The 25,716-nt window shown below is 40.3% G+C and overlaps 1 protein-coding gene and 1 long non-coding RNA gene across 8 annotated transcripts in view; one reads left to right on the forward strand and one right to left on the reverse strand.

Annotated features, from left to right (window-relative positions):
* st3gal4 (ST3 beta-galactoside alpha-2,3-sialyltransferase 4) overlaps positions 1 to 25,716 on the reverse strand; it is a 43,960-nt gene that overhangs the window by 16,943 nt on the left and 1,301 nt on the right. For 2 of the 7 annotated variants that reach the window (XM_085379331.1, XM_085379325.1), the window contains exons 1-3: positions 20,721 to 20,996; positions 5,612 to 5,679; positions 1,641 to 1,710 (exon numbers count right to left, since the gene is read on the reverse strand). In XM_085379331.1, coding sequence (XP_085235457.1) covers positions 1,641 to 1,662 — 22 coding nt within the window. In that variant the 5' untranslated portion in view covers positions 1,663 to 1,710; positions 5,612 to 5,679; positions 20,721 to 20,996. The other 5 variants (XM_085379327.1, XM_085379326.1, XM_085379328.1 and 2 more) reach the window with 5 other exon arrangements.
* On the forward strand, positions 13,415 to 13,999 carry LOC146653889 (uncharacterized). The gene is made up of 3 exons (XR_014907138.1): positions 13,415 to 13,619; positions 13,696 to 13,808; positions 13,894 to 13,999. It is a non-coding gene; the product is annotated as an uncharacterized LOC146653889 (long non-coding RNA).

Raw genomic sequence — 25,716 nt, forward strand, 5'->3', positions numbered from 1 at the left:
ATCCGATCCAGTAATTTACGTCAGTATCGGACCGATACCGATACGTAATATTGGATCGGTCCATCTCTAATGAGTGTCCTCGGGTAGCTGTCTGAATGCTGGACACTCGGAGACCTGTGTCTCTGAGTGGGAGACCAGAGATCAGATTAATATGTGTATTAACAAACATGCCATATTGGCCCAGTTTATTTTTCTTATCATTGTTGTGAGGAGACCATAAATAGCATTTGTATTTTTTGTTGTACAGTTAATTTGCTGTTATAGAGTTCTTGTTATGGATAAAAAGTGTTTCAAAATAGCTGATAACTATTCGCTGATAGCTGCCAACATCTGCAAACAAATATAATTCTATAAAGTGGTTCTATATAGTGTGTAACTGTTAATATAGAGCATTATTAAATTTATTGCTAATACAATCATATGGTACACTGACTTCTGAGGAAATTTTAAATGGCACTCGCCATCAAAAAGGTTGCCTACCCCTGCTCCAAAGATTGCTGTGCTTGGACTTTCTTCTCATCAGGTTCAGTGGTAAAGCTACACTGTACAGTAAATAAAGGTTTTTTCCTGCTAACTGGACTAATAGCGGGAAGTTTGGGGCAATTTAAGGTGTGATTAAATATTTTAAGCTTCATCTATAACAAGGCATTGAACAATAAACCCAAGGACCATTAAAAAGAGAGTTTGGAAGGTAATTTTAACCACTGTCTTTCTGACAGTTAGATAAGGACTCCATTCAATAATAAATTACAGCCAGTAAGTGCTGCACGGTGTTTGAAAACAGATAAATATACTTAGCCTGACTTAGCCTGATGCAAGTTTAAAAGAATACGTTGTAGTGTTATGAGTGGTTTATGTGCAAAAATACATGCAATAAATTATACACGGAATACATGGAAATTGCTACAAAATTCATTTAACGCTAAAGTTTTTAAAGTGTAAAGAGAAAAGCCAGCAACAGCCTTTGGTAACATTTTACAGTGGTTCGAAAAAGTGTTTCCCCCCCGTCTTAAATTCCCTATTTTTTTGCATATTTGTCACACACTTATATGTTTCAGATAATTAAACAAACGGTAATATTAGATAATATAAGATAAGCTGAGTCAAAACAAAATGTAGTTTTTAAGTGAAAAAAGTTATCAAAACCTATCTGGTCTTGTGTGAAAAAGTAATTAACCCTGCCCCCTTGTTAAATCATGAATTAACTGTGATTAAACAGGTTTTTTGTAAAGCTGAGTTCAGTTTCACTAAACACACTCAGGCCTGATTACTGGCAGACCTGTTGAATCATTCAAATAACAAGGCCTGGACTGCTTTAACTAACACGATCTGTATGCTGGCTTAAACAGAATTATGGTTACTGTTTGACAAAGACTCACTGGTAACCAAATTGTTCTGATGATAAGTGATAGTACTGATAAGTTCTACAATATTCAAGAAGTCCAGTTTGACCTCTCAGTATCTCACATTAAACAACAGTGAATTTAGGGCATGTTAAAAATCCCAATCCTCAAATTTGCTGTTCACACAGAGAAAATCATAAAAAAGATCTTAAGACAATAAGTTAAAAAAATGCAATGAAAATACAACAACAGCATCAAAAAAAAAAAATAACAATCACAGAGAGCAAAAAGGCTTACTTTTAGTTGCCTTCTGGGACATCTTCACATGCTCGCTGAGCCTCTCATGACTTCACAATATGTGGTCACCCTGATAGTAGGTACAGGAATAAGAAAGCTCAAATATTTGCACATATGACACTGCCTTTACTGTAAAAAAACAAAACAAAAAACAACTGAAAATGTGATCTGAAAGTCAAATGACATGAAAACTAAGATGTAGAGCATTTTGCACACATATGTAAATGTGTTCAAAGCATTTAAAAAAAGAAGGATCACAACGCGTTTCACAACTACAAGCAACAGCTAAAAATACTCTAAGTTAAAATTAAAACACACAACAGTGTGCACTAGCTAAAAGCAAACCTATACAAATAAGCCTTGAAGCGCTCTTTAAAACTTTCAATAAAGTCCAGAGATTTCAAATGTATTAGTAGTGCACAAGGTTATTGTAATTAGCTGAAACTAAACTAAAAACTAATCACAAAAAAAACATTTTAATTCACTAAAATAAGTATAAAATTAGACCTTTGAAAGACTCGTTAGAAAATATAAAACTTTAATAACTCTAATAGTGCATTCCGTAGTTCACAAGCTCAAAGCTCATAATCTGTTTTAGTTTTCAGTCTAGAACAAAGTGAACCACCAAGAGGTTTAGGGTGAAAGACCAAAATGACCTGTATGTACTGTATGGATGTAGGAGTTACAAAGGTTTTGATAAAACCAAAGAAGAGGCTGTGAAAAATTACATAACGTCAATCACTTTGATGCAGTTCTCACATCCAGAAGTTGTCTCACTACTCTTAATGCAGTTCTCAAATCAGAAACACTTTTCTCCCCACTCAATTGCATTTCTCATTATTTTTATCTACATATACTTCACAACTAAATATATTTGTAATTATGCTGATGCACTTCTTACTTGAATCTCACAACTCATCAAAACAGCTTGTACTTTTGTCAGTCAGAACTGTAGATACTTTATTTCCTTGCATTTTTTCTCAGTTGCTTTAGTAATGTTTAGATGTAATTTCTTACATCAGAAACGTCATTCTCACCACTCTCCAAGCAGTTCTGAAAGTTATACAGTTAAGCATTTTTACAATTTTTTTTATACTTTTATTAAAAGGCATCTGAAGGACTTTCAGACCACGAGAAACAAAATTCTTTGGTTTGATGAAACAAAGATTAAAGTCTTTGGTCTGGATGCCAAGCATCATGTCTAGACAACATGTTCTCATCCCAACTCGTCACATACCCATGCGATAAGATAAATCGTCAGGATGTTACGCATTCAGAGGCATGAGAGCCGTTTGGAATGAATCTATACATGCAAATGTGTTTTACTCTCTGATCATGAATTGCTTTGGAAAACACTATCTGACTGGGTTAAGGTTATGGTTAGGGTTAAGGTTAGGGTAAGGGCTGGAGCGTGTGTTACCGCTGCGAGCAGCATTCTATTGGATTCAACTGAGAATCTGGAGCGTATCATAAGGACGCCAAAGGGTACCTTTCGCATTGCTATGAGATGCCTCGGGACATGACAAATTGCCGGTATGTCACACGCTAGGAAAGAGAATGCTCGGGTCTGGGGAAAACCAGGCACCGTTCATCACTGCGGAAATGCCATCCCTACAGTAAAGCATAGCATCATGCTCTGGGGATGTTTTGCAGCACCAGGAACTAGGACAATAGTGGGGGTAAATGGAAAAATGAATGCAACAATGTACAGAGACATCCTTGATGATAACCTGCTCTACAGTGCTCTGGATCTCAGAGTGTGATAAAGGTTCATTTTGCAATAGGACAATGACTTGAAGCACACAACCAAGATAAGAAAGTATACAAAACTAGTAAAAACTATAATTGGACCATGTCGGATTCATAGTAAACTGGTCACTGAACTTTGTGCTTGGTTCAGTAATGCACATCTTATCTATTATCTGATTTGTGACAGAAGCCAGAGTCCTTCAGAAACAGTTTAGCATGCCTGCCCATGCTTCAGAATCAGCGGAAGGAGTGCAAAGCAGAACGTCTATTTTAGGATACACATGAGTGCACATGCATTTGCTACATTAACAGTAATATAATACTGGTACAAATTTCTTAACACTACCACAGGGTTGCTCTGCAGATTGTACTTCTGGAATAGACTGTAGGCCAGTCAGGGCACCTACAGTAAAAAAAATGGTTATCTCCCAACATGAAATTTAATATAATGCTGCTGCCAACTGAATCAGGGACGAGTTATATATGGGTAACGCCGTGTGTGTGTGTGTGTGTGTGTGTGTGTGTGTGTGTGTGTGTGTGTGTGTGTGTGTGTGTGTGTGTGTGTGTGTGTGTGTGGATATGAAGCCAGCTTCCTATCCAGCTCCAGATCCTGTGTTATTGTTCAGGAAAACACAAAAGAACTGAAGAATGTGGACAGGCGCACGCTTGTAACGCAACTGTATTTTCTTTGATAAAACACAGTTATTTTGTTTTCTCCTCTCCACCTCACTGTGGTCTCCTGCTGTCCACAGAATTACAGGATGAACATGTTCTACGCTTGTACTCATTGTTGTGCTGGACTGTTGTGGAGCCATTTGTTTGCTTCAGATGTTTCACTTAAATAAACTCAGTTACTCTCTGAACAAATTGATTTGTTAGTTCAGACATGAACTAAAAGCTGCTTCCCCGTTTCCTTTGCTAACCCTGCAACTATTTCAACAGTTTGTTTGGCAGTCGAGCCATAGTTTAAAAAAAAAAGACTTAAGAGTTAAAATTGAACAGATCTTGCAGACATTACAATGATGTCAGATCGAAGTACTTCCTAAACACTGCCCGGATGTCACTGTTAGACTTTCTAGCAATACAAAGTTCAAGAATTGTTTTAGCATAAAAGGAGACAAACTAAAGCTTTCAACTCACAACCTCACACTTTTGGGCTCTGCACTATCCTACTAAGCTGATTAACCTGATGTTTATGTGATGCCATTCCTGAGTTTTTGCTGTTGACATCGCAGACAGAGAGGAGATAACTGTAACTGTAAGAGCCCTATGTGTTACGTTCACTGTGGACTTTCTGACAGAGCGCTCCACAGGGCCGTGTGTTAACACCTCTGCTTTTCACTCTGCTGACTCATGACTGTGCTAAGTCACACAACCTCAACCACATCATGAAGTACGCTGATGACACAACTGTGCAGGACATGATAAGCAGCAATGATGAGTCAGCATACATCCCACCCTCGCTCATCATCAACGGCTCTGCTGTGGAGATGGTTTGGACCACCAACTTCCTTGCACATAACTGAAGAACTCCTTATCAAAGATATCTCAGCAGAGAGTGAACTTTGTGATACAGCTGAAGGAAGGAAGCTTCCCTTCTCCCAACCTCACCACATCCTACACAAGCACCATCAAGAGCATTCAGGCCAGCTACATCACTATCTGACACGGCAACTGCAACGTATCTTGCCGCAAGCAACTGCTGTGGGTAGTGAGCATTACTGGAGCCTCACCCGCCACTACAAGAGGATGGAATACATATTGTGATTTACTGTTATGTTCTGGCTAATGGTATGTTCTGGTGCTCAAAACAGAGACGTACAGCTTTTGTGCAATCTTAAAAAATCCACAAAACTCTCTTAAAAACTCCTACAAACAGCTAGAATCATGCTACTTTTGTGCTCACCGCAAATGAAACATTTTTATTGATAATTTCTTGAGATCAAATTGTCCAGATCAGCTAAATTGCCACTTAAGTGACATTTTCAGTGATACAGTGACATTTTTCACACTTCTACATTCAAAAATGGAAATACTGCTGTACGGAACATTAACAGAAATTTGGTTGGGTATGCAAGACCGTTTTAAGACTTTTTAATGCACCATAATTACACATTCTCCTAACAAACGTCTTTATTAACACTTGCACACTGATCACTAAATGAAACAAAGCTCCTCAGGAACCAACCAGTGGTTTAAAACAAACAAACAGGACATCTTACCTTTTTCTTCTTTCATTTCAAAAGGCTGGGTCCTCAGTTGTTCCTATGTAATCAGTCTGGGATTTTCCCTGCAGTAAAATGAAACTGCGATCAGTCATATAAAGGCAAACAGAGAAAGCCTGCACAGTAAACATATTAACTTTGATATCCTTTTCTCCTCGTCTCCAAACTAACTAAAGAACCATGTCAAAATTCCAGCTATGAAGAGAAAGTAAGCAAACTAAATAAGAAACATGGATAGCAAATTACTGTATTGCTGTGGGATGAATGAACTATAGATGCACAATAGCTGTCTGCGTGAGATACAGTCTAGAGGAAGGGTGGAGCGATGGCAGAGTGGAGAAATAGGCTGACTGGTACTGAAATAAAACTTCCACAGGATGTTAAGGGCAAACAGAGCAGAGCCAGATGAAGGTTTAGTCCTATCAGAAATGCCCTTCACCACAGATGCTCCTTAAAGTATCACTGTAAGTCTAATCATGGATCAGGAAAGAAATCCAGACAGACCACTTAAGAGGCCAGTCACAGACTGCAGTGATTATAGATGAGTCAGGCAGCTACCACGGAAAAGCACAGGGGAAGTAATTCCAGCAACAGTACTCCATGGGAAATTTGTTGTCAGTGATGTATTGGTTTAAACTGTTTCCACCAAAATTCTCAAGGAAAGTCAGGGCTGGCAAAGCAATACTTATCATTAATACTTAAGCTAATGTGATCACTGGTTAAGATAACTGCAACATATGTGCTCTGTATTTAAGGTTAGTTAAGGTATTCAAGGGGTTGGGAAGCTCATCTTGTAACCAGAAGGTTGCCGGTTTGATCCCCGGGTCTGTCTGTCCTGGTCGTTGTGTCCTTGGGCAAGACACTTCACCCTACCGCCTACTGGTGTTGGCCTGAGGGGCCGATGGTGCGATATGGCAGCCTTGCTTCTGTCAGTCTGCCCCAGGGCAGCTGTGGCTACAGCTGTGGTTTGCCTCCACCAGTGTGTGAATGTGAGAGTGAATGAATAGTGGAACTGTAAAGCGCTTTGAGTGTCTAGAAAAGCGCTATATAAATGCAATCCATTATTATTTTTATATTACTGTGTTACAGGCCTTGTGAGTAAGAATATGATCAATGGTAATTTCACTCACTCGTGTTTGCCCTGTTCATTCATTTTGAACCAGTGTGAGAACATGTCTTCGTACAGACATCACCATGATATCCTTGTACCCCGGGCAGATTCAATTGGGTTTGTCATTTTCATACTTTAGCAAACAGATCACAATAACTACAGTAAACTTACATAATGTAACTGGATCTGACAATTAAAATAAATATTGTAATTTTACCATCATGTCGTGTCAAACTGTTAGGCAAAAAACAGAGAGCAACAGTTTTTAATGCAATAGTTGGAATCCACAAAAGTCAACAAGTATTTTAAAACACCCTGAGGAAAGACTCCTACAAACAGCTAGAAGCACGCTATCTGTATACCTCTGGCAGCAATAAGCATACTTAAGGGTCTTTTATGCTCACTGTAGAGTAAGCATTTTGAGTGATAGATGATAAAATATCAAATTGTCTGGATTGGCTAAGTTGCCACATCAGTGACATTATCATAATTTCAGAATGTACAGTAGATCAGTGATTCCTGAGATTAGGGACAAAACAGGCTTTAATTTTCTAAAATATATTTTTTGATTTTTCAAAAATATATTTAAATATAATTGTTGTACAAAGTTTGGCTGTCTCACCAAGTTTTGGTCCAATCTCCCAGGTGTAACATTTTTTAATAATTTATGGTTTTTGCTGGAGAAGTACAGGGCTTTTGTGCCTTTCCTTTATGAAAAACTCTTCCTTCAACTCAGGGTGGCTGTTAATTTTTTTCTCCTTTTTTGATACTCCCTGCTCCTCCTCTTTCATTCCATTACTGACAGGTTCCCCTTAGCCATTCTAGCCTGAAATGTACCATTTTGTAATTACTATAATTTTTCTGAACCATATGCATTTATACAGATTAAGGATCAATATTCACAACACAATTATGTATTAAGCAATAGAAATGCTATCCGGTCTTTAAGTCTGATGTCATTAGCCGTTTCCAGGTCCAAACTCCGCTGCATATCCCAAAGTCAAAGGAACTCAGCAGCATCACTGCGAGTTACAAACTATCTAAATTCTTTCATCTTTAATAAAACGATCAGTGTGGCTGAGTTAGAAGTTAGCTAGCTGGTTTCCACCTACATTCCAACATAAATGAAGACAGAAAACTAAACAGCAGTGACTTTTGTCAGGTTACTGAAGTTGGACTAGCTGGTATATAATGATGTGCTAGTTGATCGCTAGCGACACAGCTATGTTAGCGTAACATAAACCAGGGTAGGGCTGGGCCATATTATACCGTTCACAGTAATACCGGTATAATGTTAGGCAACGATAGGAAAATGAAATATCGCGATAGAATATGAGTAAAACGCACATGCGCAGTGCCTTTGTTTTCATACGCACATGGCCGATTGTTGAGTGAAACAGATGAACCAGAATTGGTTTGTAAAAATGGTGCAACTTCAGTGATGTGGAACTGGTTTGGTGTTTGTCCGTCAGATACACGACAAAGCACATGTTTTTGCAGAACATGCAAGCGGCTATCGTTATTGTCGTATTTGTCAGACTAAGATGCTCTTAAGTCTTGGAGTAATCTGGGTCCTAAACTCCGTATACTTCAGGTCAAACGAACACTGCAGCATCACTGAGTGTTCAAAACTGTCTAAATTCTTTCATCTTTAATAAAACGATCAGCATTGCTGCTTTACCAGGTGTAACTATGAAGTTTAACTTCCAGGCATCCATGAAAACAAAATTTATTACATTTAACGAAGTTAGAAGTTAGCAGGAAGCTAGCGGAAGTTAGCTCGCTAGTTTCGCTAGTTACCTAAGCATGATATAGCATGTTCTGACAGAGATTTCTGAAAAAATTCAAACGTACAGCTCTGCTATCACTTCCAACATAAATGAAGACAGGAAACTAAACAGCAGTGACGTTTGTAGGGTTACTGAAGTTGGGCTAGCTGGTATATAATGATGTGCTACGTGATCGCTAGCGACACAGCTATGTTAGCATAACATAAACAGTGAAGCTGGAGGACGAACACTAACACTTTTCCACTTATAAAAGTTAACGTGAAGGTTCTTCATGGTTAGAAACAAATGCAATCGCATGGCAGGATGCTGTAAACGGACCAAACTTCAGTCAGGAGAACAACTAAGATAATCCATCCACAATACAAGGTTAGTCATTAATATACTGCAACAACATGGGAATAGAGCAGCTGCCAGAGAATTCAACATTAATGAATCAATGGTACAGAAGTGGAGGAAGCAAGAAGAATGAGTTTAATAAAGTTTGATTTATCTGACTGCTTTGTTTCGCTTAATGTGCGTTATAATCCCGTGCACCAAAAAATACGTACTGCACACTGCAGTTTAATGTTGCAAAGCACCTCTTTTTAACTTCAGTGGATATTATACATAGTTATGCTCAGGATATGTCAGCCCATTTCTACTGGAAATGCCTTTTGGTTAAACTTTCAGCAAGGAATTTGCATTTGCATTGTTACATTTTTATAAAGCTTTAATGTACATAAAAACCAGCTTCTTGTTTAAGTGAAAATAAATGGAAGGTTGTCTTTTTGCGCTAGTAATGTTGTGGAGTTGTATTTTGTCTCGCATCAATTATATCGTCAGTTATATCGTTATCGCAAATTTTCAAATATATATCGTGATAAATATTTTTGGCCATATCGCCCTGCTCTAAACCAGGGGCCTCAAACTCGCGGCCCGCAGACCATTTGTGGCCCACATCACCTCTATTTGCGGCCGCATATTGATGTGAAGAAATATTTTTTTTAAATTGTTATACGAAAAATGATTTAAACGACAGCATAGTGTTACAGGCATGGCCCTTTAAGACTGTAGCCTCATGGGCGGTGTAGTCCTTGCTGCAGGGAAAACGTGTGGGACCGCCCCTCCCGCTGTGTGTGTGTGAGCGTGAGGGAGGGAGAAAAACAAAAGTCGACATCATCACTTAAAGACCTGGGGCCCGTTCTTCGTACCTCGCTAAGTAGGTTAGCCGGATTAGATTGTTGACGATTTCGCGTGATCCTGGATCAGTCGGTTCCCCGAAGCTCATCCGGGACTTGCTGTCATAGCAACAGAGCCGTAAGCGTAAACCTGCTCGGGAGCAGGTTTACTTTATGTAAACAGGATTAGATCGCGGCCACGCAGGTATGTCCGCGTCATCATACGAAAGCAACAGCGATATTCCACCACTGTTTCACCATAAATAAATAACATCAATGTAACTAAAGACAATGCAGCACCTGATCCATTTATTGATTTCACACAGGTCATTTCCTAAAAAAGGGAAATGTACTATTAACATTCTATTACATGTATGTGATTATTACAGATTCAATTCATATTTCAGAGTAGCAATTGTAAATTACTTCGTGTAATCAAGATGAGAGACCACGGCTATAAAAGCGAAGGTGGATTTGGGAAGCCTGTCGCAGCCATGTCCTGTCCGTATACGCGAGCCACCCATTGCGGAAGGTGCAAGATTGATAAGGAGAGTCCTCAGAATTCAGCGTATATTGCGGGACAGACAGGATCCTTTAGCTCAGCGCGACAGTGTGCTCATAGAGAGATATCGATTTTCCCGTGAGGGTATTATTCACTTAACCAACTTGTTGACGAGGGGGTGCAGGACCACCACCTGTCTTTTTTTCCTCTGCCCTTTTCTTGGTTGCTGTTATAAACAAACAGATTATTCCAGGGTCTCTTTCCAAGAGACTAAAAGCAATATAAGTGATAAATATTACTTTATTCTGTAGGATATTCTTATATTTCACTTTTACCTGTTCCCATGTTCTAGTGGGTCCTGTCGTGGCTCTAATGTGAAAGAGGATAAAATATAACATATTATAATATAATGTAATATAATATTGGATAATATAGTGTAATATAATAAATCTACCCTACCGCCTACTGGTGTTGGCCAGAGGGGCCGATGGCGCGATATGGCAGCCTGGCTTCTGTCAGTCTGCCCCAGGGCAGCTGTGGCTACAACTGTAGCTGCCTCCACCAGTGTGTGAATGTGAGAGTGACTGAATAGTGGCATTGTAAAGCGCTTTGGGTGCCTTGAAAAGCGCTATATCAATCCACTCCATTATTATTGTTATTATTAAATTACTTACGAGTTTAATTTGTCAGCAACTTCCTGCCAGCCCTCGCTCCTTGCTTTTGCAGCCTTTGCAGTGTTCCCTTGCGTTCTGATTAAACTCTGAAACTCCTGAAATCCCTCACTCAAGAGTTCTTGCTCTGCTGCCGAAAAATACCGAGCCGAGCGCGCTCCGTCGACATTTTCGCCGACCAATCAGAGGGTTGCCGATCAATGTTTCTACTATCGATGCGTGGCCCCTTTTACGACACCCAGTGATGTCACATTACTGCGTCCAGCTGTACTAATCGTCAACAGCAGGTGTGTTCGGGGAACCGGATTAGCGAGCTCACGGTTAGCGCGATGATTTGATCTTGGATGTGTCATTTGATCTTGGATGTAGTAAGCGACGTACGAAGAACGGGCCAGGGGCCAGGGGCGACGTACGAAGAACGGGCCCCTGGCCCGTTCTTCGTACGTCGCTTACTACATCCAAGATCAAATGACACATCCAAGATCAAATCATCGCGCTAACCGTGAGCTCGCTAATCCGGTTCCCCGAACACACCTGCTGTTGACGATTAGTACAGCTGGACGCAGTAATGTGACATCACTGGGTGTCGTAAAAGGGGCTACGCATCGATAGTAGAAACATTGATCGGCAACCCTCTGATTGGTCGGCGAAAATGTCGAAGGAGCGCGCTCGGCTCGGTATTTTTCGGCAGCAGAGCAAGAACTCCTGAGTGAGGGATTTCAGGAGTTTCAGAGTTTAATCAGAACGCAAGGGAACACTGCAAAGGCTGCAAAAGCAAGGAGAGAGGGCTGGCAGAAAGTTGCTGACAAATTAAACTCGTAAGTAATTTAATAATAATAATAATAATATATTGGATTTATATAGCGCTTTTCAAGGCACCCAAAGCGCTTTACAATGCCACTATTCATTCACTCTCACATTCACACACTGGTGGAGGCAGCTACGGTTGTAGCCACAGCTGCCCTGGGGCAGACTGACAGAAGCGAGGCTGCCATATTGCGCCATCGGCCCCTCTGGCCAACACCAGTAGGCGGTAGGGTAGATTTATTATATTACACTATATTATCCAATATTATATTACATTATATTATATTGTTATATTATATCCTCTTTCACATTAGAGCCACAACAGGACCCACTAGAACATGGGAACAAGTAAAAGTGAAATATAAGAATATTCTACAGAATGGTAATATTTATCACTTATATTGCTTTTCGTCTCTTGGAAAGAGAGCCTGAAATAATCTGTTTGTTTGTTTATAACAGCAACCAAGAAAAGGGCAGAGCAAAAAAAGCAACCCGTTCTCACTCCCAAAGCGTAACATTTTACGCTAGGTGACAAATCGTCACCATATTACGTTTTCGGCTACCCACCACGTTCCTAAATGACGACCTCGGAAAAAGAGGGAATATGAGAACCGTCTGGACTGAACCTACACATGTTCGCTCTTTTTCTTCAAATCGCTTAGAAACACGCTATTTAACATCATTAAAGTCCTGGTTAAGGTCAGGAATAAGGTTATGGTCAGGGCTAGGGATAAGGTTAGGTTTAGGGCTGGAATACAGGGCTGGAACGTCTATTACCGCGGGAGCGTCATTGCACTGGATTCCAGCCATAACCCGCCGCGTACCATAAGAACGCCGAAGGTCTCCTTTCGCGTTCCTCAGGAACGCCGCGGGACGTGACAAAACGTCGACATGTTACGCCTCGGGAGTGAGAACGCTCTGAAAAAAGACAGGTGGTGGTCCTGCACCCCCTCGTCAACAAGTTGGTTAAGTAAATAATATCCTCACGGGAAAATCGATATCTCTCAATGAGCACACTGTCGCGCTGAGCTAAAGGATCCTGTCTGTCCCGCAATATACGCTGAATTCTGAGGACTCTCCTTATCAATCTTGCACCTTCCGCAATGGGTTGCTCGCGTAAACGGACAGGACATGGCTGCGACAGGCTTCCCAAATCCACCTTGGCTTTTATAGCCGTGGTCTCTCATCTTGATTACACGAAGTAATTTACAATTACTACTCTGAAATATGAATTACATCTGTAATAATCACATACATGTAATAGAATGTTAATAGTACATTTCCCTTTTTTAGGAAATGACCTGTATGTATCTGTGTGACATCAATAAAAGGATCAAGTGCTGCATTATCTTCAGTTACATTGATGTTATTTATTTATCGCTGTTGCTTTCGTATAAATGAAGCGGACATACCTGCGTGGCCGCGATCTAATCCTGTTTACATAAAGTAAACCTGCTCCCGAGCAGGTTTACTACAACTAACCCTGACTGTCTCCGCCCCTTTGTCGGAAACCTGACAGTAGGAAGTGTCAGACATGGCGTGTCCCTTCCTTGAAGAGCCAGTAGATCGTGAAGCCCAAATTCTCCGCAGAGCTCTCCGCCGGGAGAGAGTGATCAGAGCGCGTTTGGACATTTTATCATTTCCTGATGATTGTCTGTGCGAACGTTACCGTTTCTCAGCACAATCTATAATTTATTTGGATAACATCCTCAGGCCATATATTACGCATGTGACACATCGCGGACATGCTCTCAGTTCTGTACATATTATTTGTATTGCACTTCGGTTTTTTGCAAACGGGAGCTTTCTGTATAATATTGGTGACGCTGAGCACGTTTCCAAGGCTACCGTCTGTCGGGCAGTCAGGAATGTTACAGTTGCACTGAAACGTCTCCTGTACACGTTTGTGGTGTTCCCCGGTCATAGACCCACAAGATTCATCAAAGAGGGATGCCACAAAATTGCAGGTATCAGGATGACCAAAACTTAATTTATGATGTGGTGATACTTGAACTACTACTTAAATTTTACATTTATTTTCAGGGTTCCCAGGCGTGATTGGCTGTATAGATGGTACTCACATTCCAATCATTGCTCCTTCAGTAAATGAAGGAGACTATGTGAACAGGAAGTCTTTCCACAGCATTAATGTACAGGTACATAGTTCCCTGTAGCATTTCAAACTAACAAATTATTTCATCATAGTAATGGATGCTAATTTGTGTTCTCTGCACTGTGAAGATCATATGTGATGCTGCCAACATTATCACAAATGTGGAAGCCAAGTGGCCAGGCTCTGTCCATGACTCACAAATATTCCGTGAATGTACACTGAGCACAAAATTTGTGATCCAAACCATGAACATCCTGACCCTCCCACGGACATACAAGATGGAAGAGCAGTCAGAGACACCATATGTCACAATCATTTCTTTTGACCCATCACCTCAACATGTTGAAAGAAGAATAAACAGATTTTTTGTTCAACTGGCTTTATTGGTCACCTGTATTTCCTGTACACAAAGTATTAAAAGATGTAAACCTCATAAAGTGTCTCTGTTGCTTCCTCCTCTGTAACAGCTGTCAATGTTTCTTCATTATTTTCCTGTAGTAAAGAAATAAACAACATTGCTGTTCTACTGTAAACTCATATAATCTGTGGAGTATTACTCACAACTGCATGTTGGTCTGGCTCAACAGGAGGCTGCACCAGATGCAGTACACCATCACCATCAACTGATAGAATATGAGGTTTATACAGGTCACTTATAACTTACAAGGGACCAAATGGCAATTAACAAACATACCAATCACCTTACACTTCATTGTCATTATGCTCTCAAAGACAACCAAGACTGAGGGAAGGCAAAATCAGTAGGAAAATAACTTCACTACAAAATAATCCATTATGGTAAAGAGTTTATCAAATGAATGAGTAGCACTGCAAAGGTGACTGTGAAGAAAGGATGTATGCACATCATGTATTATTTTGAATTTACCCCCTATGTAGGCACTTGTGTCTTGCGGGGTTATTGACTCAGAGGATGTCCCCGCAGAGATGCCTTCGGCCACAGGGCGCCCACTGTTTTGACTGAGGGCCAACTGCTCAGCCTCTGTGAGTGGTGGTGGTGGTGGAGGACCCCCACCTGTTTTTCGGGCCTCCGCTTTTTTTCTGTTGGCTATAACGGGTCACATTTGAGCATACAGAGTAAGCAAATATGTACTTGTAATGTGCTCAGATAATTTCAATAAGTGCTTACAGACAGAAAATTAATGTAGCCTCTAACTGCAATTGATTTACATCGGACAAACAGACCAAGCACTATGGCTCATAATACAATTACACCTTACCTGTTTGGACTATATTTTTATATTTCATTTTTACTTGCTGCCAGGAACGTTTGGGGCCTGTTGGGTTGCACCTGCGCTCACATCACGTCACAAAATAAAATGTATAAAATAACAAATAAAATAACATATGATAAAATAACGTGTTAAATGGGTGGAAATCCCTAGATCAATGTTTAAATTAACACTCACGCATTGACTCTTTATGTATCCTCGTCCGCGCGCTTCACTTGGGGTTAAAGCAACTCCGCGTTGACTGAACTACTTGTTATCAGCCTTTCTGAAACCGAATATTCCGAGTTGGACAGTTCGGGGTTACTCAACCCTGCGTATCGTTTTTCACTCTGAGTTTTCTAAACCGGCTTCCTGAAACAGGGCCCAGCTCTCGGGGCAGAGATAGCTCAGTAGACGCCACGTAATCGGAAGGTTGGGCGTTCAAATCCAAAGAACAGCGGTTATCCTGGATTTGTAGCTGCCTACTGCATCACTGAGTGAGTGGGTTAAATGCAGAGGACTAAGCATTTTCCTACAGGATTAATAATGTATACATAAACAATGAGATTCAAGATAAGGCAAATTCGATAATATTCGACACACCTGTAAAGCAGAAATATCAGTAAAATACACAGGAAGTAATATGACTGAAATATTAATAAAAAATAACTTAATTTAATTGATGAATAGCACACTTTTGTGGCATTTGTCAACACCATTAGAAAAAGGGTCAACACCGTCAGACAAAAATCCTGATGGTGTTGACATCCGATGGTGCTGACAAAATACCCTACTTTCTCTCATAACACATCTTTTTCTGACAGAAGCCATCTTGTTTTTCATCAGTTGCTTATGACCTCTACAATCCACCTAAATGAAGCTTTTTTTACAAAAAAAAAAAATTAAATCTTGCATTTCATCGACTTTGGTGTTGACGCATTGTTGTTACAGAAAGGTATGCCATAAATGAAATAAAAATTTAAAAAACTTATCACAGCAGTGACCTCATGGCATGTGTATCAAACAGGAAGTGGTAAAGGGGTCCTCAGAGTGTAAGCTACCCACAATAATTCCTGATTTTTTTGTACTTTTAAAAAAATCTGATGGTGTTGACAAAAACTCTGGACACAATTTTAATCACTTAAAAAATATGTAAAAACAAATTTTCAATTGCATATTTTGATATTATATAAGTTATTGACTTAAATACTTCGTGACGAGAGCCATGATGTTTAATTTTACATAACTTTTAGTTTTTTTTCTGTATTTTAATATTATCACACCTGCTTCTGGACAATGGATTTTTAAGGTACTGGTAATGTATTGTACCATTAAAAATAAATATATATGTATGATAAAATGCAAAATCATACTTTTGTTTTATACTCATTGCCTTGGTTTGTCTTTTAGTCAGTTGAGTTAACACTTATATGCATATTTTTTACCCCAAAATTGGGTTTTATCTGGCGGACATGTTTTGTCCCTCAAGAATCACTGAGATCTTTGTTGCCCTTTCCTGTGGTGGCTCTGTTTTCATGGTTACCATTGTTGCCTCAAATTTTTATCATCTCCCCTGTGCTTGTAAAAATTATTATGTGAGAGTCAGCTCTTATAGCCTTGTAAACATAGCCTCTCTAGCCTCTCCATACACTCCCTTGATTTTATGTTTACAGCAGCTTGAGCAAAGTCTTTAAAAAATATATGAGATTCAGTGAATATTAGTAACAGACTAGAGAATATATGCAGGAAAGAAAATAAAACATTTCTTCATCTTCCTCCTCTTTGCCACCCCTCCAGCTGGTGACGCCCTAGGTTGGCACATTGTTAGGCAAACCCAAAATTAAAGAGTTGCAAGCTTCCATTTTAAAGTTTCAATTTCAGTAGCTTGGCTGCTAGACCTAATCATATGCATAAATTACAAGACAGTAAATTGTAACTATATATTATGCGAAATGGACAATTTAACAGTAATTCTTGAATACCAGGCCTCCCTGACGCAATATTTATGGTAATTATGGGACCAACACGGTCAGCGGGAAGATAAAAAATTGTCCAAAATGGCCTTTTTCCTCTAAAATCCTTTTCAAATAACAGGTTGTTTCCCTCAACCTCTAATAATACCGTAATGGATTGCATTTATATAGCGCTTTTCAGGACCCCTCAAAGTGCTTTATAATACCACTATTCATTCACTCTCACATTCATACACTGGTGAAGGCAAGCTACAGTTGTAGCCACAGCTGCCCTGAGGCAGACTGACAGAGGCGAGGCTGCCATATCGCGCCATCGGCCCCTCTGGCCATCACCAGTAGGCGGTAGATGGAGTGTCTTGCCCAAGGACACAACGACCGAGACTGTCCGAGCCAGGGCTCGAACCGGCAACCTTCCGATTACAAGACGAACACCCAAGGAACAGTGCTGATTTTCTAACACTGGAATATTTCTAACATTTTGAGTTATTTTCCAGCGTTAGAAAATCAGCACTGCTCAGTGTTAGCCATTGTTAATCTTCAAAACTGACTAGGTTACTTTTAAACATATAACACTGTCAAAAGTGTTAATTTAACACTCAACAGTGTTGTATTTAACACTCAGAGGTGGGACCCATATAGACACTCTCCAGTGTTAATTTAACACTGGAGATTTTGCTGTGTACATCTTTTTTTCTAGTTGTTTCAAGTGGCAACATGTTTCAAAAGACCTAAAGTATTCAGTTTCAATCTGTTGCTATAACAGCAATGGCATAAAGGAATATTGGAAGTAAATACTTGGGTGTTTTCCCATGTTTGTCAGTGTGTTGTACTCTTGGAACATGAGGAAGTACCTCCATAACAGGAACTTCTTCAAGGCTGCATGATGGCTCACATCGAGGAAATCAAATCTTAATTATACAAAATACAAATTTGCAGTACTTAACGATGCCACAAGACAGTCTTCTTAACTTCCTCACACAGAAAAAAAAAACCAATTATGGGTTATGACACGAAAAAACTGACACATTGCTCAAAATTAGAGTAATCGATATGCTGTAAACACCATGTATGTGTGTGCGTGTGTTTGTGTGTGTACTTTTGGAAATGAATTAGGTTTTTATTGTTTTATTAAAAGATCCAATTTGTTTAAGTTTTATTTCTGGCAGCAGCTGTCCATTTCCAGCCTCATTGACCATCCAATCTCTCATTCACTACACAGTTTGACATCTGCAGGCAATTATCTACACATATTATCTCCACCGTGTGAAGAACAGACATGAAGGCATCTGCACGCTGCACCCTTCTGCACGTATACAAAAAAAAAAAAGGATTTCCATGGTGACATGGCTACTAAGTGTCGTACACAAACAACAAAATTAATTCCATCAAGAAGGTAAAGAGATACCAGATCAGACAAAAGGAAGCAGCTGCGTAAAAGTAGGCCTTCATTTAGACTTGCATAAGAATGACTTACAAAATTTCATAAGCTCGGAGCTCTAAATTCATGTCTGATTTGTTTACGTTTTTCGTGTGTTGACCCTGGGATAGTGTACAGTGTTTGGAAGGGCAACGTGGGAGACTTAATCTGAGTGTTGAGGAGTAAATGGAAAATATTCGATCTGAAAGCGAACCAAGATATGCTGTAATTAATGAGGTATTTAATCTGATGTTTCTCCTACAACCACTGGAATAAAGAAGCAACATTAAAAAAAAAAACCCAAAGTAAAACAAGTGTTCTGCGAACGTCCTTCTCTATCGTCTCTGGTACGGCTTTTTTTATCAGAGACATATCTAACGCGCAATTGACCAAAGTACACAAGAGTCCTGTGGGCACTGCTTACACAGGCTTTTCCCAGTTCCATCCCAGCTTCATTTTGTTCCGTTGTGAATAAAAAATAAAATAAAATCTGTGAAAAGCTCCTCAAGCTTTCCAGTGTGCTTGCAGGGTCAGGGAATGATTAGGTTTGCCTGACATCAATGTTTTGGGGACAGATGTGTGTTTATAATATTTTTTGAGCCCAGCTTTGAGCCCAGCTAATTGATTCAAGCAGAAATGAGTCAGTACTGCAGAGACCATATTTAATGATTACCTTCAAGTTGCCACACACTTCATATCATTAATCTCGATTATATATGATATCTGTAGAAGAAGAAAAAACTAAAGTCACTGCCATGAAGGAGACTAAACACAGAAAAAGGACACTGCACTTTGAGTTTGCATATAATAAAATATGCTTTGTAAATACATTTTCCATTCCCATCTAATCCTACATACTCTTTCAGATGGTTGACATTGGAGACTCCACAGCCATCCTGATCTAAAATTCAGCCATGCCTAAACTACCAAGGAAACAGAACAGGGAAAAAATGAAAAAGGGAAGTGTAACAGGAATGGATTAGTAATCCATTTAAAGCTACTCTCGCCTGTTCTCTTAGTCACAGAAGTTGCAAAGGTGTGTAGCTCAACATGACGCAAGCTCCAAGGGAATTTAGTTCGTAAAATCCCATATAAGTGTATAATAAACCTTATCAATGACCTTTGAATGCAGTCAGATATAAGAGTCCAAGGTTATTATGGCAAATATTAAGGAGTATGAATGCAGGTACATCTTCAAAAGCGTCTTTCAATCATTCATTCATTCATCATTGCAACTTTTACAGCATGACATTTACTGCCCTGGACAACAGCAAGTGGGAACAAGGATGTCGTCAAAAGAGAGGTGTGCAACTCTAATGCAGACTGATATTCTGATGTTAAGATTTCAGGAGAATTTGTACTCTACTTGAGTCATCATGAGCGGCTCTTTTAAACGGGGAAGCTCAAGACTTACTGTATTTGTTTAGGCCTGCTCTCAACCAGCGGATATTACCGTTGTCTTTTTGTATTTGTATATTTATTTTTTGCATGCTGTTTGAAAAGTGTTATAAGAATCTATTTTACATTCTTACTTACTTACATCTTCCAGTTCAACACAGTCGTGCTAATTGCTCTTATATTAATGCCGATTCTTAAAATATTTTCCAGTGTGTTCTTCTTTTTTGCTACTGATCCAAAATCCACAAGCGGCCTCTTCACATCAGCAACCCAAAAAATAGGTCAATAGGACTTTGATCACGCTGATCATCACAAAAGTCTGTTTGTTGTCCCAGTCAATGACTAAGTGACCAGAGTGATCACCACAAAGGACAAAACAGGCATTCGCATCTAAAAAAAAAGATTACGTGTCATCAATGAGTGAAACAGACAAGAACAAAAAAACACACACTACGACTTTGCTTTGAAAGTTTGCATGGCTGTAATATTACTGTGGAGCTACACGTCTAAAACAAGCTCAAACAGGGAGGTAGATAATCAGGAGACGTCGATCTCCACGATCTGAATTTATCAGCTCCGACCAAAAGTATATCTGTCGCTGCCTGCTTTTGTTTTTTCCACCAAGAATCCGGGCTCTTGATATACTTGCCAAACTTAAATTCCATTTCAAGTTAGATTCAATGTCACTGATTGCAGGGAATATATGTGAGACATGTCATTCTCGTGCACTCAAGGGTTTCCTGTCTACATCTAGCGTGCTGCCAGCACTAAAAGGACAGCATCACACAGAGATGACTTGTGCCAGCCAAATTAAATCTTGTGATCCATAATAACTCGGCTCCAATAGGTCTGGGGTATTTTTAAGACTAACAAAATTCACACAAATACACACACATAGCTCGCTTGCCCAAAAGGGGGGCCTAAACGGCCTCACTTACCAGCAGCGCTGTCGGACAGATGACGTTAAGTCGGCGGGGAGCGACTCTGTTCAGAACTGCAACCAAGTTCACGTTGCTTTTGGTGCCATTCCGTGCATTTGAAACCAACAAACCCTGTCAGCCCACCGCTAAGGCACGCCGACAGAAGCAATGAGGGCGTTAACGCTCATGTGACGATGTAACGCTCCACCGGACGCGCAATACCACAGAGTTTATCTCTTCTGCCTGCTATGAAGTCGCTCTGACATAGCGGTTAACATAGCGCTTTTAACAGCGGACACCCCTTCTTCCCCCCCTCCCCCCACACACGCACTGTGCAGCAACGCATGCGCAATGTGGGGTATGCGCACTGGCCGCTAGAGAGGTTTCACTGACTGCGAAAACCGGGCAAGTTAAAACTTGTGTACGGGCGTAGCAGCAAGCAGGACTTCTCAAAGTGCCCCGTTCAAAATCTACAGCTCATCACGATCATTTGACCTATGCCTCATAAATCCGGCTCAAACTGGACTATATTGCAGACGGAGCAACATCTGGAAAGGCTTTGCAGCTGGCTGAGATTAAAAAAAACAAAAAGAAAACTCTAAATGCAGCTGACACATGAAGTGAATTCTGAGCTGTTTTTTTTTTTCTTTTCTTGAAATATTGAAAATGTTAAAAAAAAAACGTAAATTACAAAGGATAGCTGCTTTCGGTAGAGTTAAATTCTTCACAAATATTCAACTCATTTGTCTTCGGAGATATTTCACTTTTATTGATAGGGCTAATTCACAACAACAGCTGCCACAAGGCACTTTATGCTGTCAAGACCCTACAATAAGCAAGCGTTTGGCGACAGTGGGGAAGAAGAGCTCCCTCTTAGGACAAACCTCCCACAGCAGGCTCAGGGAGGATCAATATTTAATTATGTATAATGATTAATTGCATTATTGATGTATACGCACACAGAAGGTTTAAGGAAATGGCTGAAAAAGGTGCTCAGTGCATCATGGGAATTTCCCACCGGCTGAAACTTATTACAGTGTAACTAAGGGATGGTTCAGGGTCACCTAATCCAGCTCTAATGATGAACCCTATGAAAGCCTAACCTTACAAGTAGAGAGAGTCTCTCAATAATTAATTAATGGCACTGATTCTTTGCGCAGTCTTTTAGGAACGAATTTTAAAAGAAAATAGGTGCTATAAATGCACTAGATAGACTATCAGGTAGTTTACAACAAATTGAATTACCGAGGTAAAAGTAGGCTCCAACATCAAAACTTTGCTCATGTGCACATAAGAGTCCACATTGAGATAGTGGACTCTTATAAGTACCTGGGTGTTCACCTCAACAATAAACTGGACTGGACTACAAATGCAGACGTCCTGTATAAGAAGGGCCAGAGTCGACTCCACCTGCTGAGGAGACTGAGGTCCTTCGGAGTCTGCAGGACTCTGTTAAGGACATTCTATGACACTGTGGTAGCATCTGCCCTTTTCTATGCAGTGGCCTGCTGGGGGAGTGGATGCACGGACAGGGACAGGAGCAGGATTGACAAACTGGTGCCGAGGTCTAGCTCCGTGCTGGGATGTCCCCTGGAGTCTGTGGAGGTGGTTGGCGAGAGGAGGATGTTAGTAAAGCTGACATCCATCATGATCAACCCACATCACCCACTGCATGAGTATGTGAGTGGGCTGAGCAGCTCCTTTAGTCAGAGACTGAAACACCTTCGCTGCAGGAAGGAGCGCTTTCGCAGATCATTCATCCTAACAGCAGTTAGACTCTATAACTCCTCATTCACGATGTCATAAGTCACTGGACACTGTGTGAACATCCACGGTCACCACTTCATGCATAATGGACCTTCCATGTGTATGGACATGTGAAGGTATATATGTATGTATATGTATACATATGTATATTTAGTGTGTACATGTCTATACATAGGAATAGTAGTGGTACAATAGCTAGGTTCTCAGAGCATGTGCTGACAAACTGACCGGAGTCTTCACTAAAATCTTCAACCTTTCCTTGTCATCAAACACCGTCCCGCCCTGCCTCAAAACCTCCACCATCATCCCCATCGCCAAGAAGACAGCTGTGGCCAGCCCAAATGACTACAGGCCTGTAGTGATGAAGTGTTTTGAGAGACTGGTCTGTCAGCACATCAGGGCCGGTCTGCCTCCCACTCTGGACCCCCACCAATTTGCCTACAGGACAAATCGATCCACCGAGGACGCTATCACCATAGCGCTCCACACTGCGCTGAGTCACCTGGAGCACCGAGGAAGCTATGTGAGAATGCTCTTTCTGGACTTCACAGCTCAGCATTCAATCATATCATCCCGGAGATCCTGGTCCAGAAACTGTCTCACCTGGGACTCTCCACCCCCATCTGCCTCTGGATCAAGGACTTCCTGACAAATAGACCACAGTCTGTCAGACTCGGCCCCCACCTGTCCAGCACCATCACACTCAGCACCGGGTCTCCACAAGGATGTGTTTTGAGTCCCCTCCTGTTTACGCTCTACACATCCGACTGCTCCCCTACCCATCTCTCAAACACCATCATAAAGTTCGCGGATGACACCACAGTGGTTGGACTCATCTCAAGGGGGGGATGAGTCGGACTACAGAGATGAGGTCAACAGACTGACTGAGTGGTGTTCAGTTAACAACCTCCAACTGAACACCACGAAAGCTAAAGAACTTATCTTGGACTTCAGGAAGGGCAGAGCAGACCCGGCCCCACTTTACATTCACGGGAACTGTGTGGAGAGGGTACACTCCATGAGGTTTCTGGGCGTGCAGATCTCTGATGACCTCATTGTGATGTTGTTTATTCTATTACTCTTGTTCTCTTCTGCTTGTTTTCTTTTTTCTTTCTCAGCAGGTGACCCAGGTGATTGATATATGCATTTTTTTTCTTTTTTTCTTCTTTTTTTCTTTTTCTGCTCATTCTGTTGGTTTTTGGTTTTTGCCCTTCTCCCCCGTCCCTCTTCTCAGCTGTTTCTCTTTCCCTCTTTCTTTCTCCCCTTCTTTCCCCCAGTCAAGTCTGTCCTATATTCAGTAAGTGAAAATAAAATAAACAATAAAAGGTGAATCAAATGGACCATTATGGCAAGGCTGGGATGGTCAATTTGGTAAAGTAAATCCGTTGGGCATCTTTCTTTGCCTTTAGACAACAATTCTGATGGCAAAAGAGCCAAACGGGACAGGCAAAAAAACCAAAAAAAACCAAACAAAAACATTTATATTTATTATTGAAACTTGCACCAAGGGAGTGGCACTCCAATTTCGTTGTACTCTGTACAATGACAATAAAGGCTATTCTATTCTATGTCAAGCTATATAGTTTATGTCTTGCATATTTCCAAACATATCCATCATCACATACTGTGTATGCTACCATTGTATACAGTGTATTATCTTACTTTTTTTTCATTGATTGTACTTTTTTGTATTTTTGTATTTCCTTCTGATATCTGTAACGCAAAAAATTTCCCCGTCGTGGGATCAATAAAGTCTTATCTTATCTTAGCTTAGCTTAGTTTAGCTTAGCTTAGCTTAGCTTAGCTTAGCTTATTCTATAGATGTCTCATCAAATCATAATGAGTTTTACTTTGATCTGTCAAACATTAACTCTTGGTTTTGGATAATTAGCATGTTGCTCTCAGTCACACTACATAATAGTGTATTCTGACCAAACTTAAATTTCAGTTCACTTTTCCCATCTTTACTATCAGAGCAAGAAACACCAGTTTGTGTCAAGCTTTGTCCTTAAGCCTACATTTCTGCTTTCAGTGAGCATCGTCTTGTTTCTTTTTTTAACACAATCAGGAGCGTGTCAGTGGAAAGTTTTGAGTCTTGGCTGCCTTTGCAGTTCATTAATAATGAGCATTAATCCAGGCAGTTTCAGACACATCCAAATACCACGGATTCATGAATGCCCAATGATTCAATTCAATATTTCCAACCCTCTATGCTGACGCACACTGCACACAGTTATAAACACACTTTTTATGAGACATTGTTAACTACTTTGTGATATGAAATACAATTTCACGTGAAACTGTACTGGCAGAAGCTAGAGTTCGTAATGGTAATCATTCATGGAGAATGATTTTCCAGTCATTTATGATGTGATCATGGATTTGAAATAACCTATCCCTTGTACCATGTATTCCTAGGAAGTTGTTTAGTAGCGACAAAAGACACACCCAGATACAGAGTCTCCAAGGGAGGTTACTCTGTGGCAAGACAAATAATGTTTCTTATGTTGCAATGTCCCTTCCTCTGCGCTTCTTGTTCTCACAACAACATCTGGAAATAAGTTAATTAGTAACACAAATAATCTTATATCAGCTAGACATAACTCAGATGAGTCAAAGATCTGATGCCAGATATTTGTTGTTTCCTTGAAAGAGATACCAAGCAAATACTGGGGAAATATTACATAATACAATGACAGCCACTATCTTTTGAAATTGTTTTGTTCAAGTAGTAGGACATTTGATTCTCACTCTCACCAAAAGAAGCTGAAATAGCCTCATATATTCTATACAGGTTGATCCCGCCTGTGGGGTGAATTAGATGGAGTTACTGTTGAAGGGTACCTGATGAACTCGTCTTTACATTTTTTGTACAGGTACCAACATTTAGAGAGACATATTTTTTATCTGTAAGTAACAGCATGGTGTAGTCTGCCATAAGTAACAGACTAAAACATAAAAAAGAAAAGATCAGCGCTTCTGTTGGGTTAATAATAATGGATTGCATTTATATCGCGCTTTTCGAAACACTCAAAGCGCTTTACAATTCCGCTATTCATTCACTCTTGCATTCACACACTGGTGGAGGCAAGCTATAGTCGTAGCCACAGCTGCCCTGGGGCAAACTGACAGAAGCGAGGCTGCCATATCACGCCATCGGTAGGTGAAGTGTTTTGCCCAAGGACACAAAGACCAAGACAGACAGAGCAGAGGATCAAACCAGTAACCTTCCAGTTACAAGATGAGC

The sequence above is a fragment of the Rhamphochromis longiceps genome, linkage group LG14 (genome assembly GCF_057381845.1).
Source record: "Rhamphochromis longiceps isolate RC_006_pf linkage group LG14, R_longiceps_female_GT1.1, whole genome shotgun sequence".
Taxonomy (NCBI): domain Eukaryota; kingdom Metazoa; phylum Chordata; class Actinopteri; order Cichliformes; family Cichlidae; genus Rhamphochromis; species Rhamphochromis longiceps.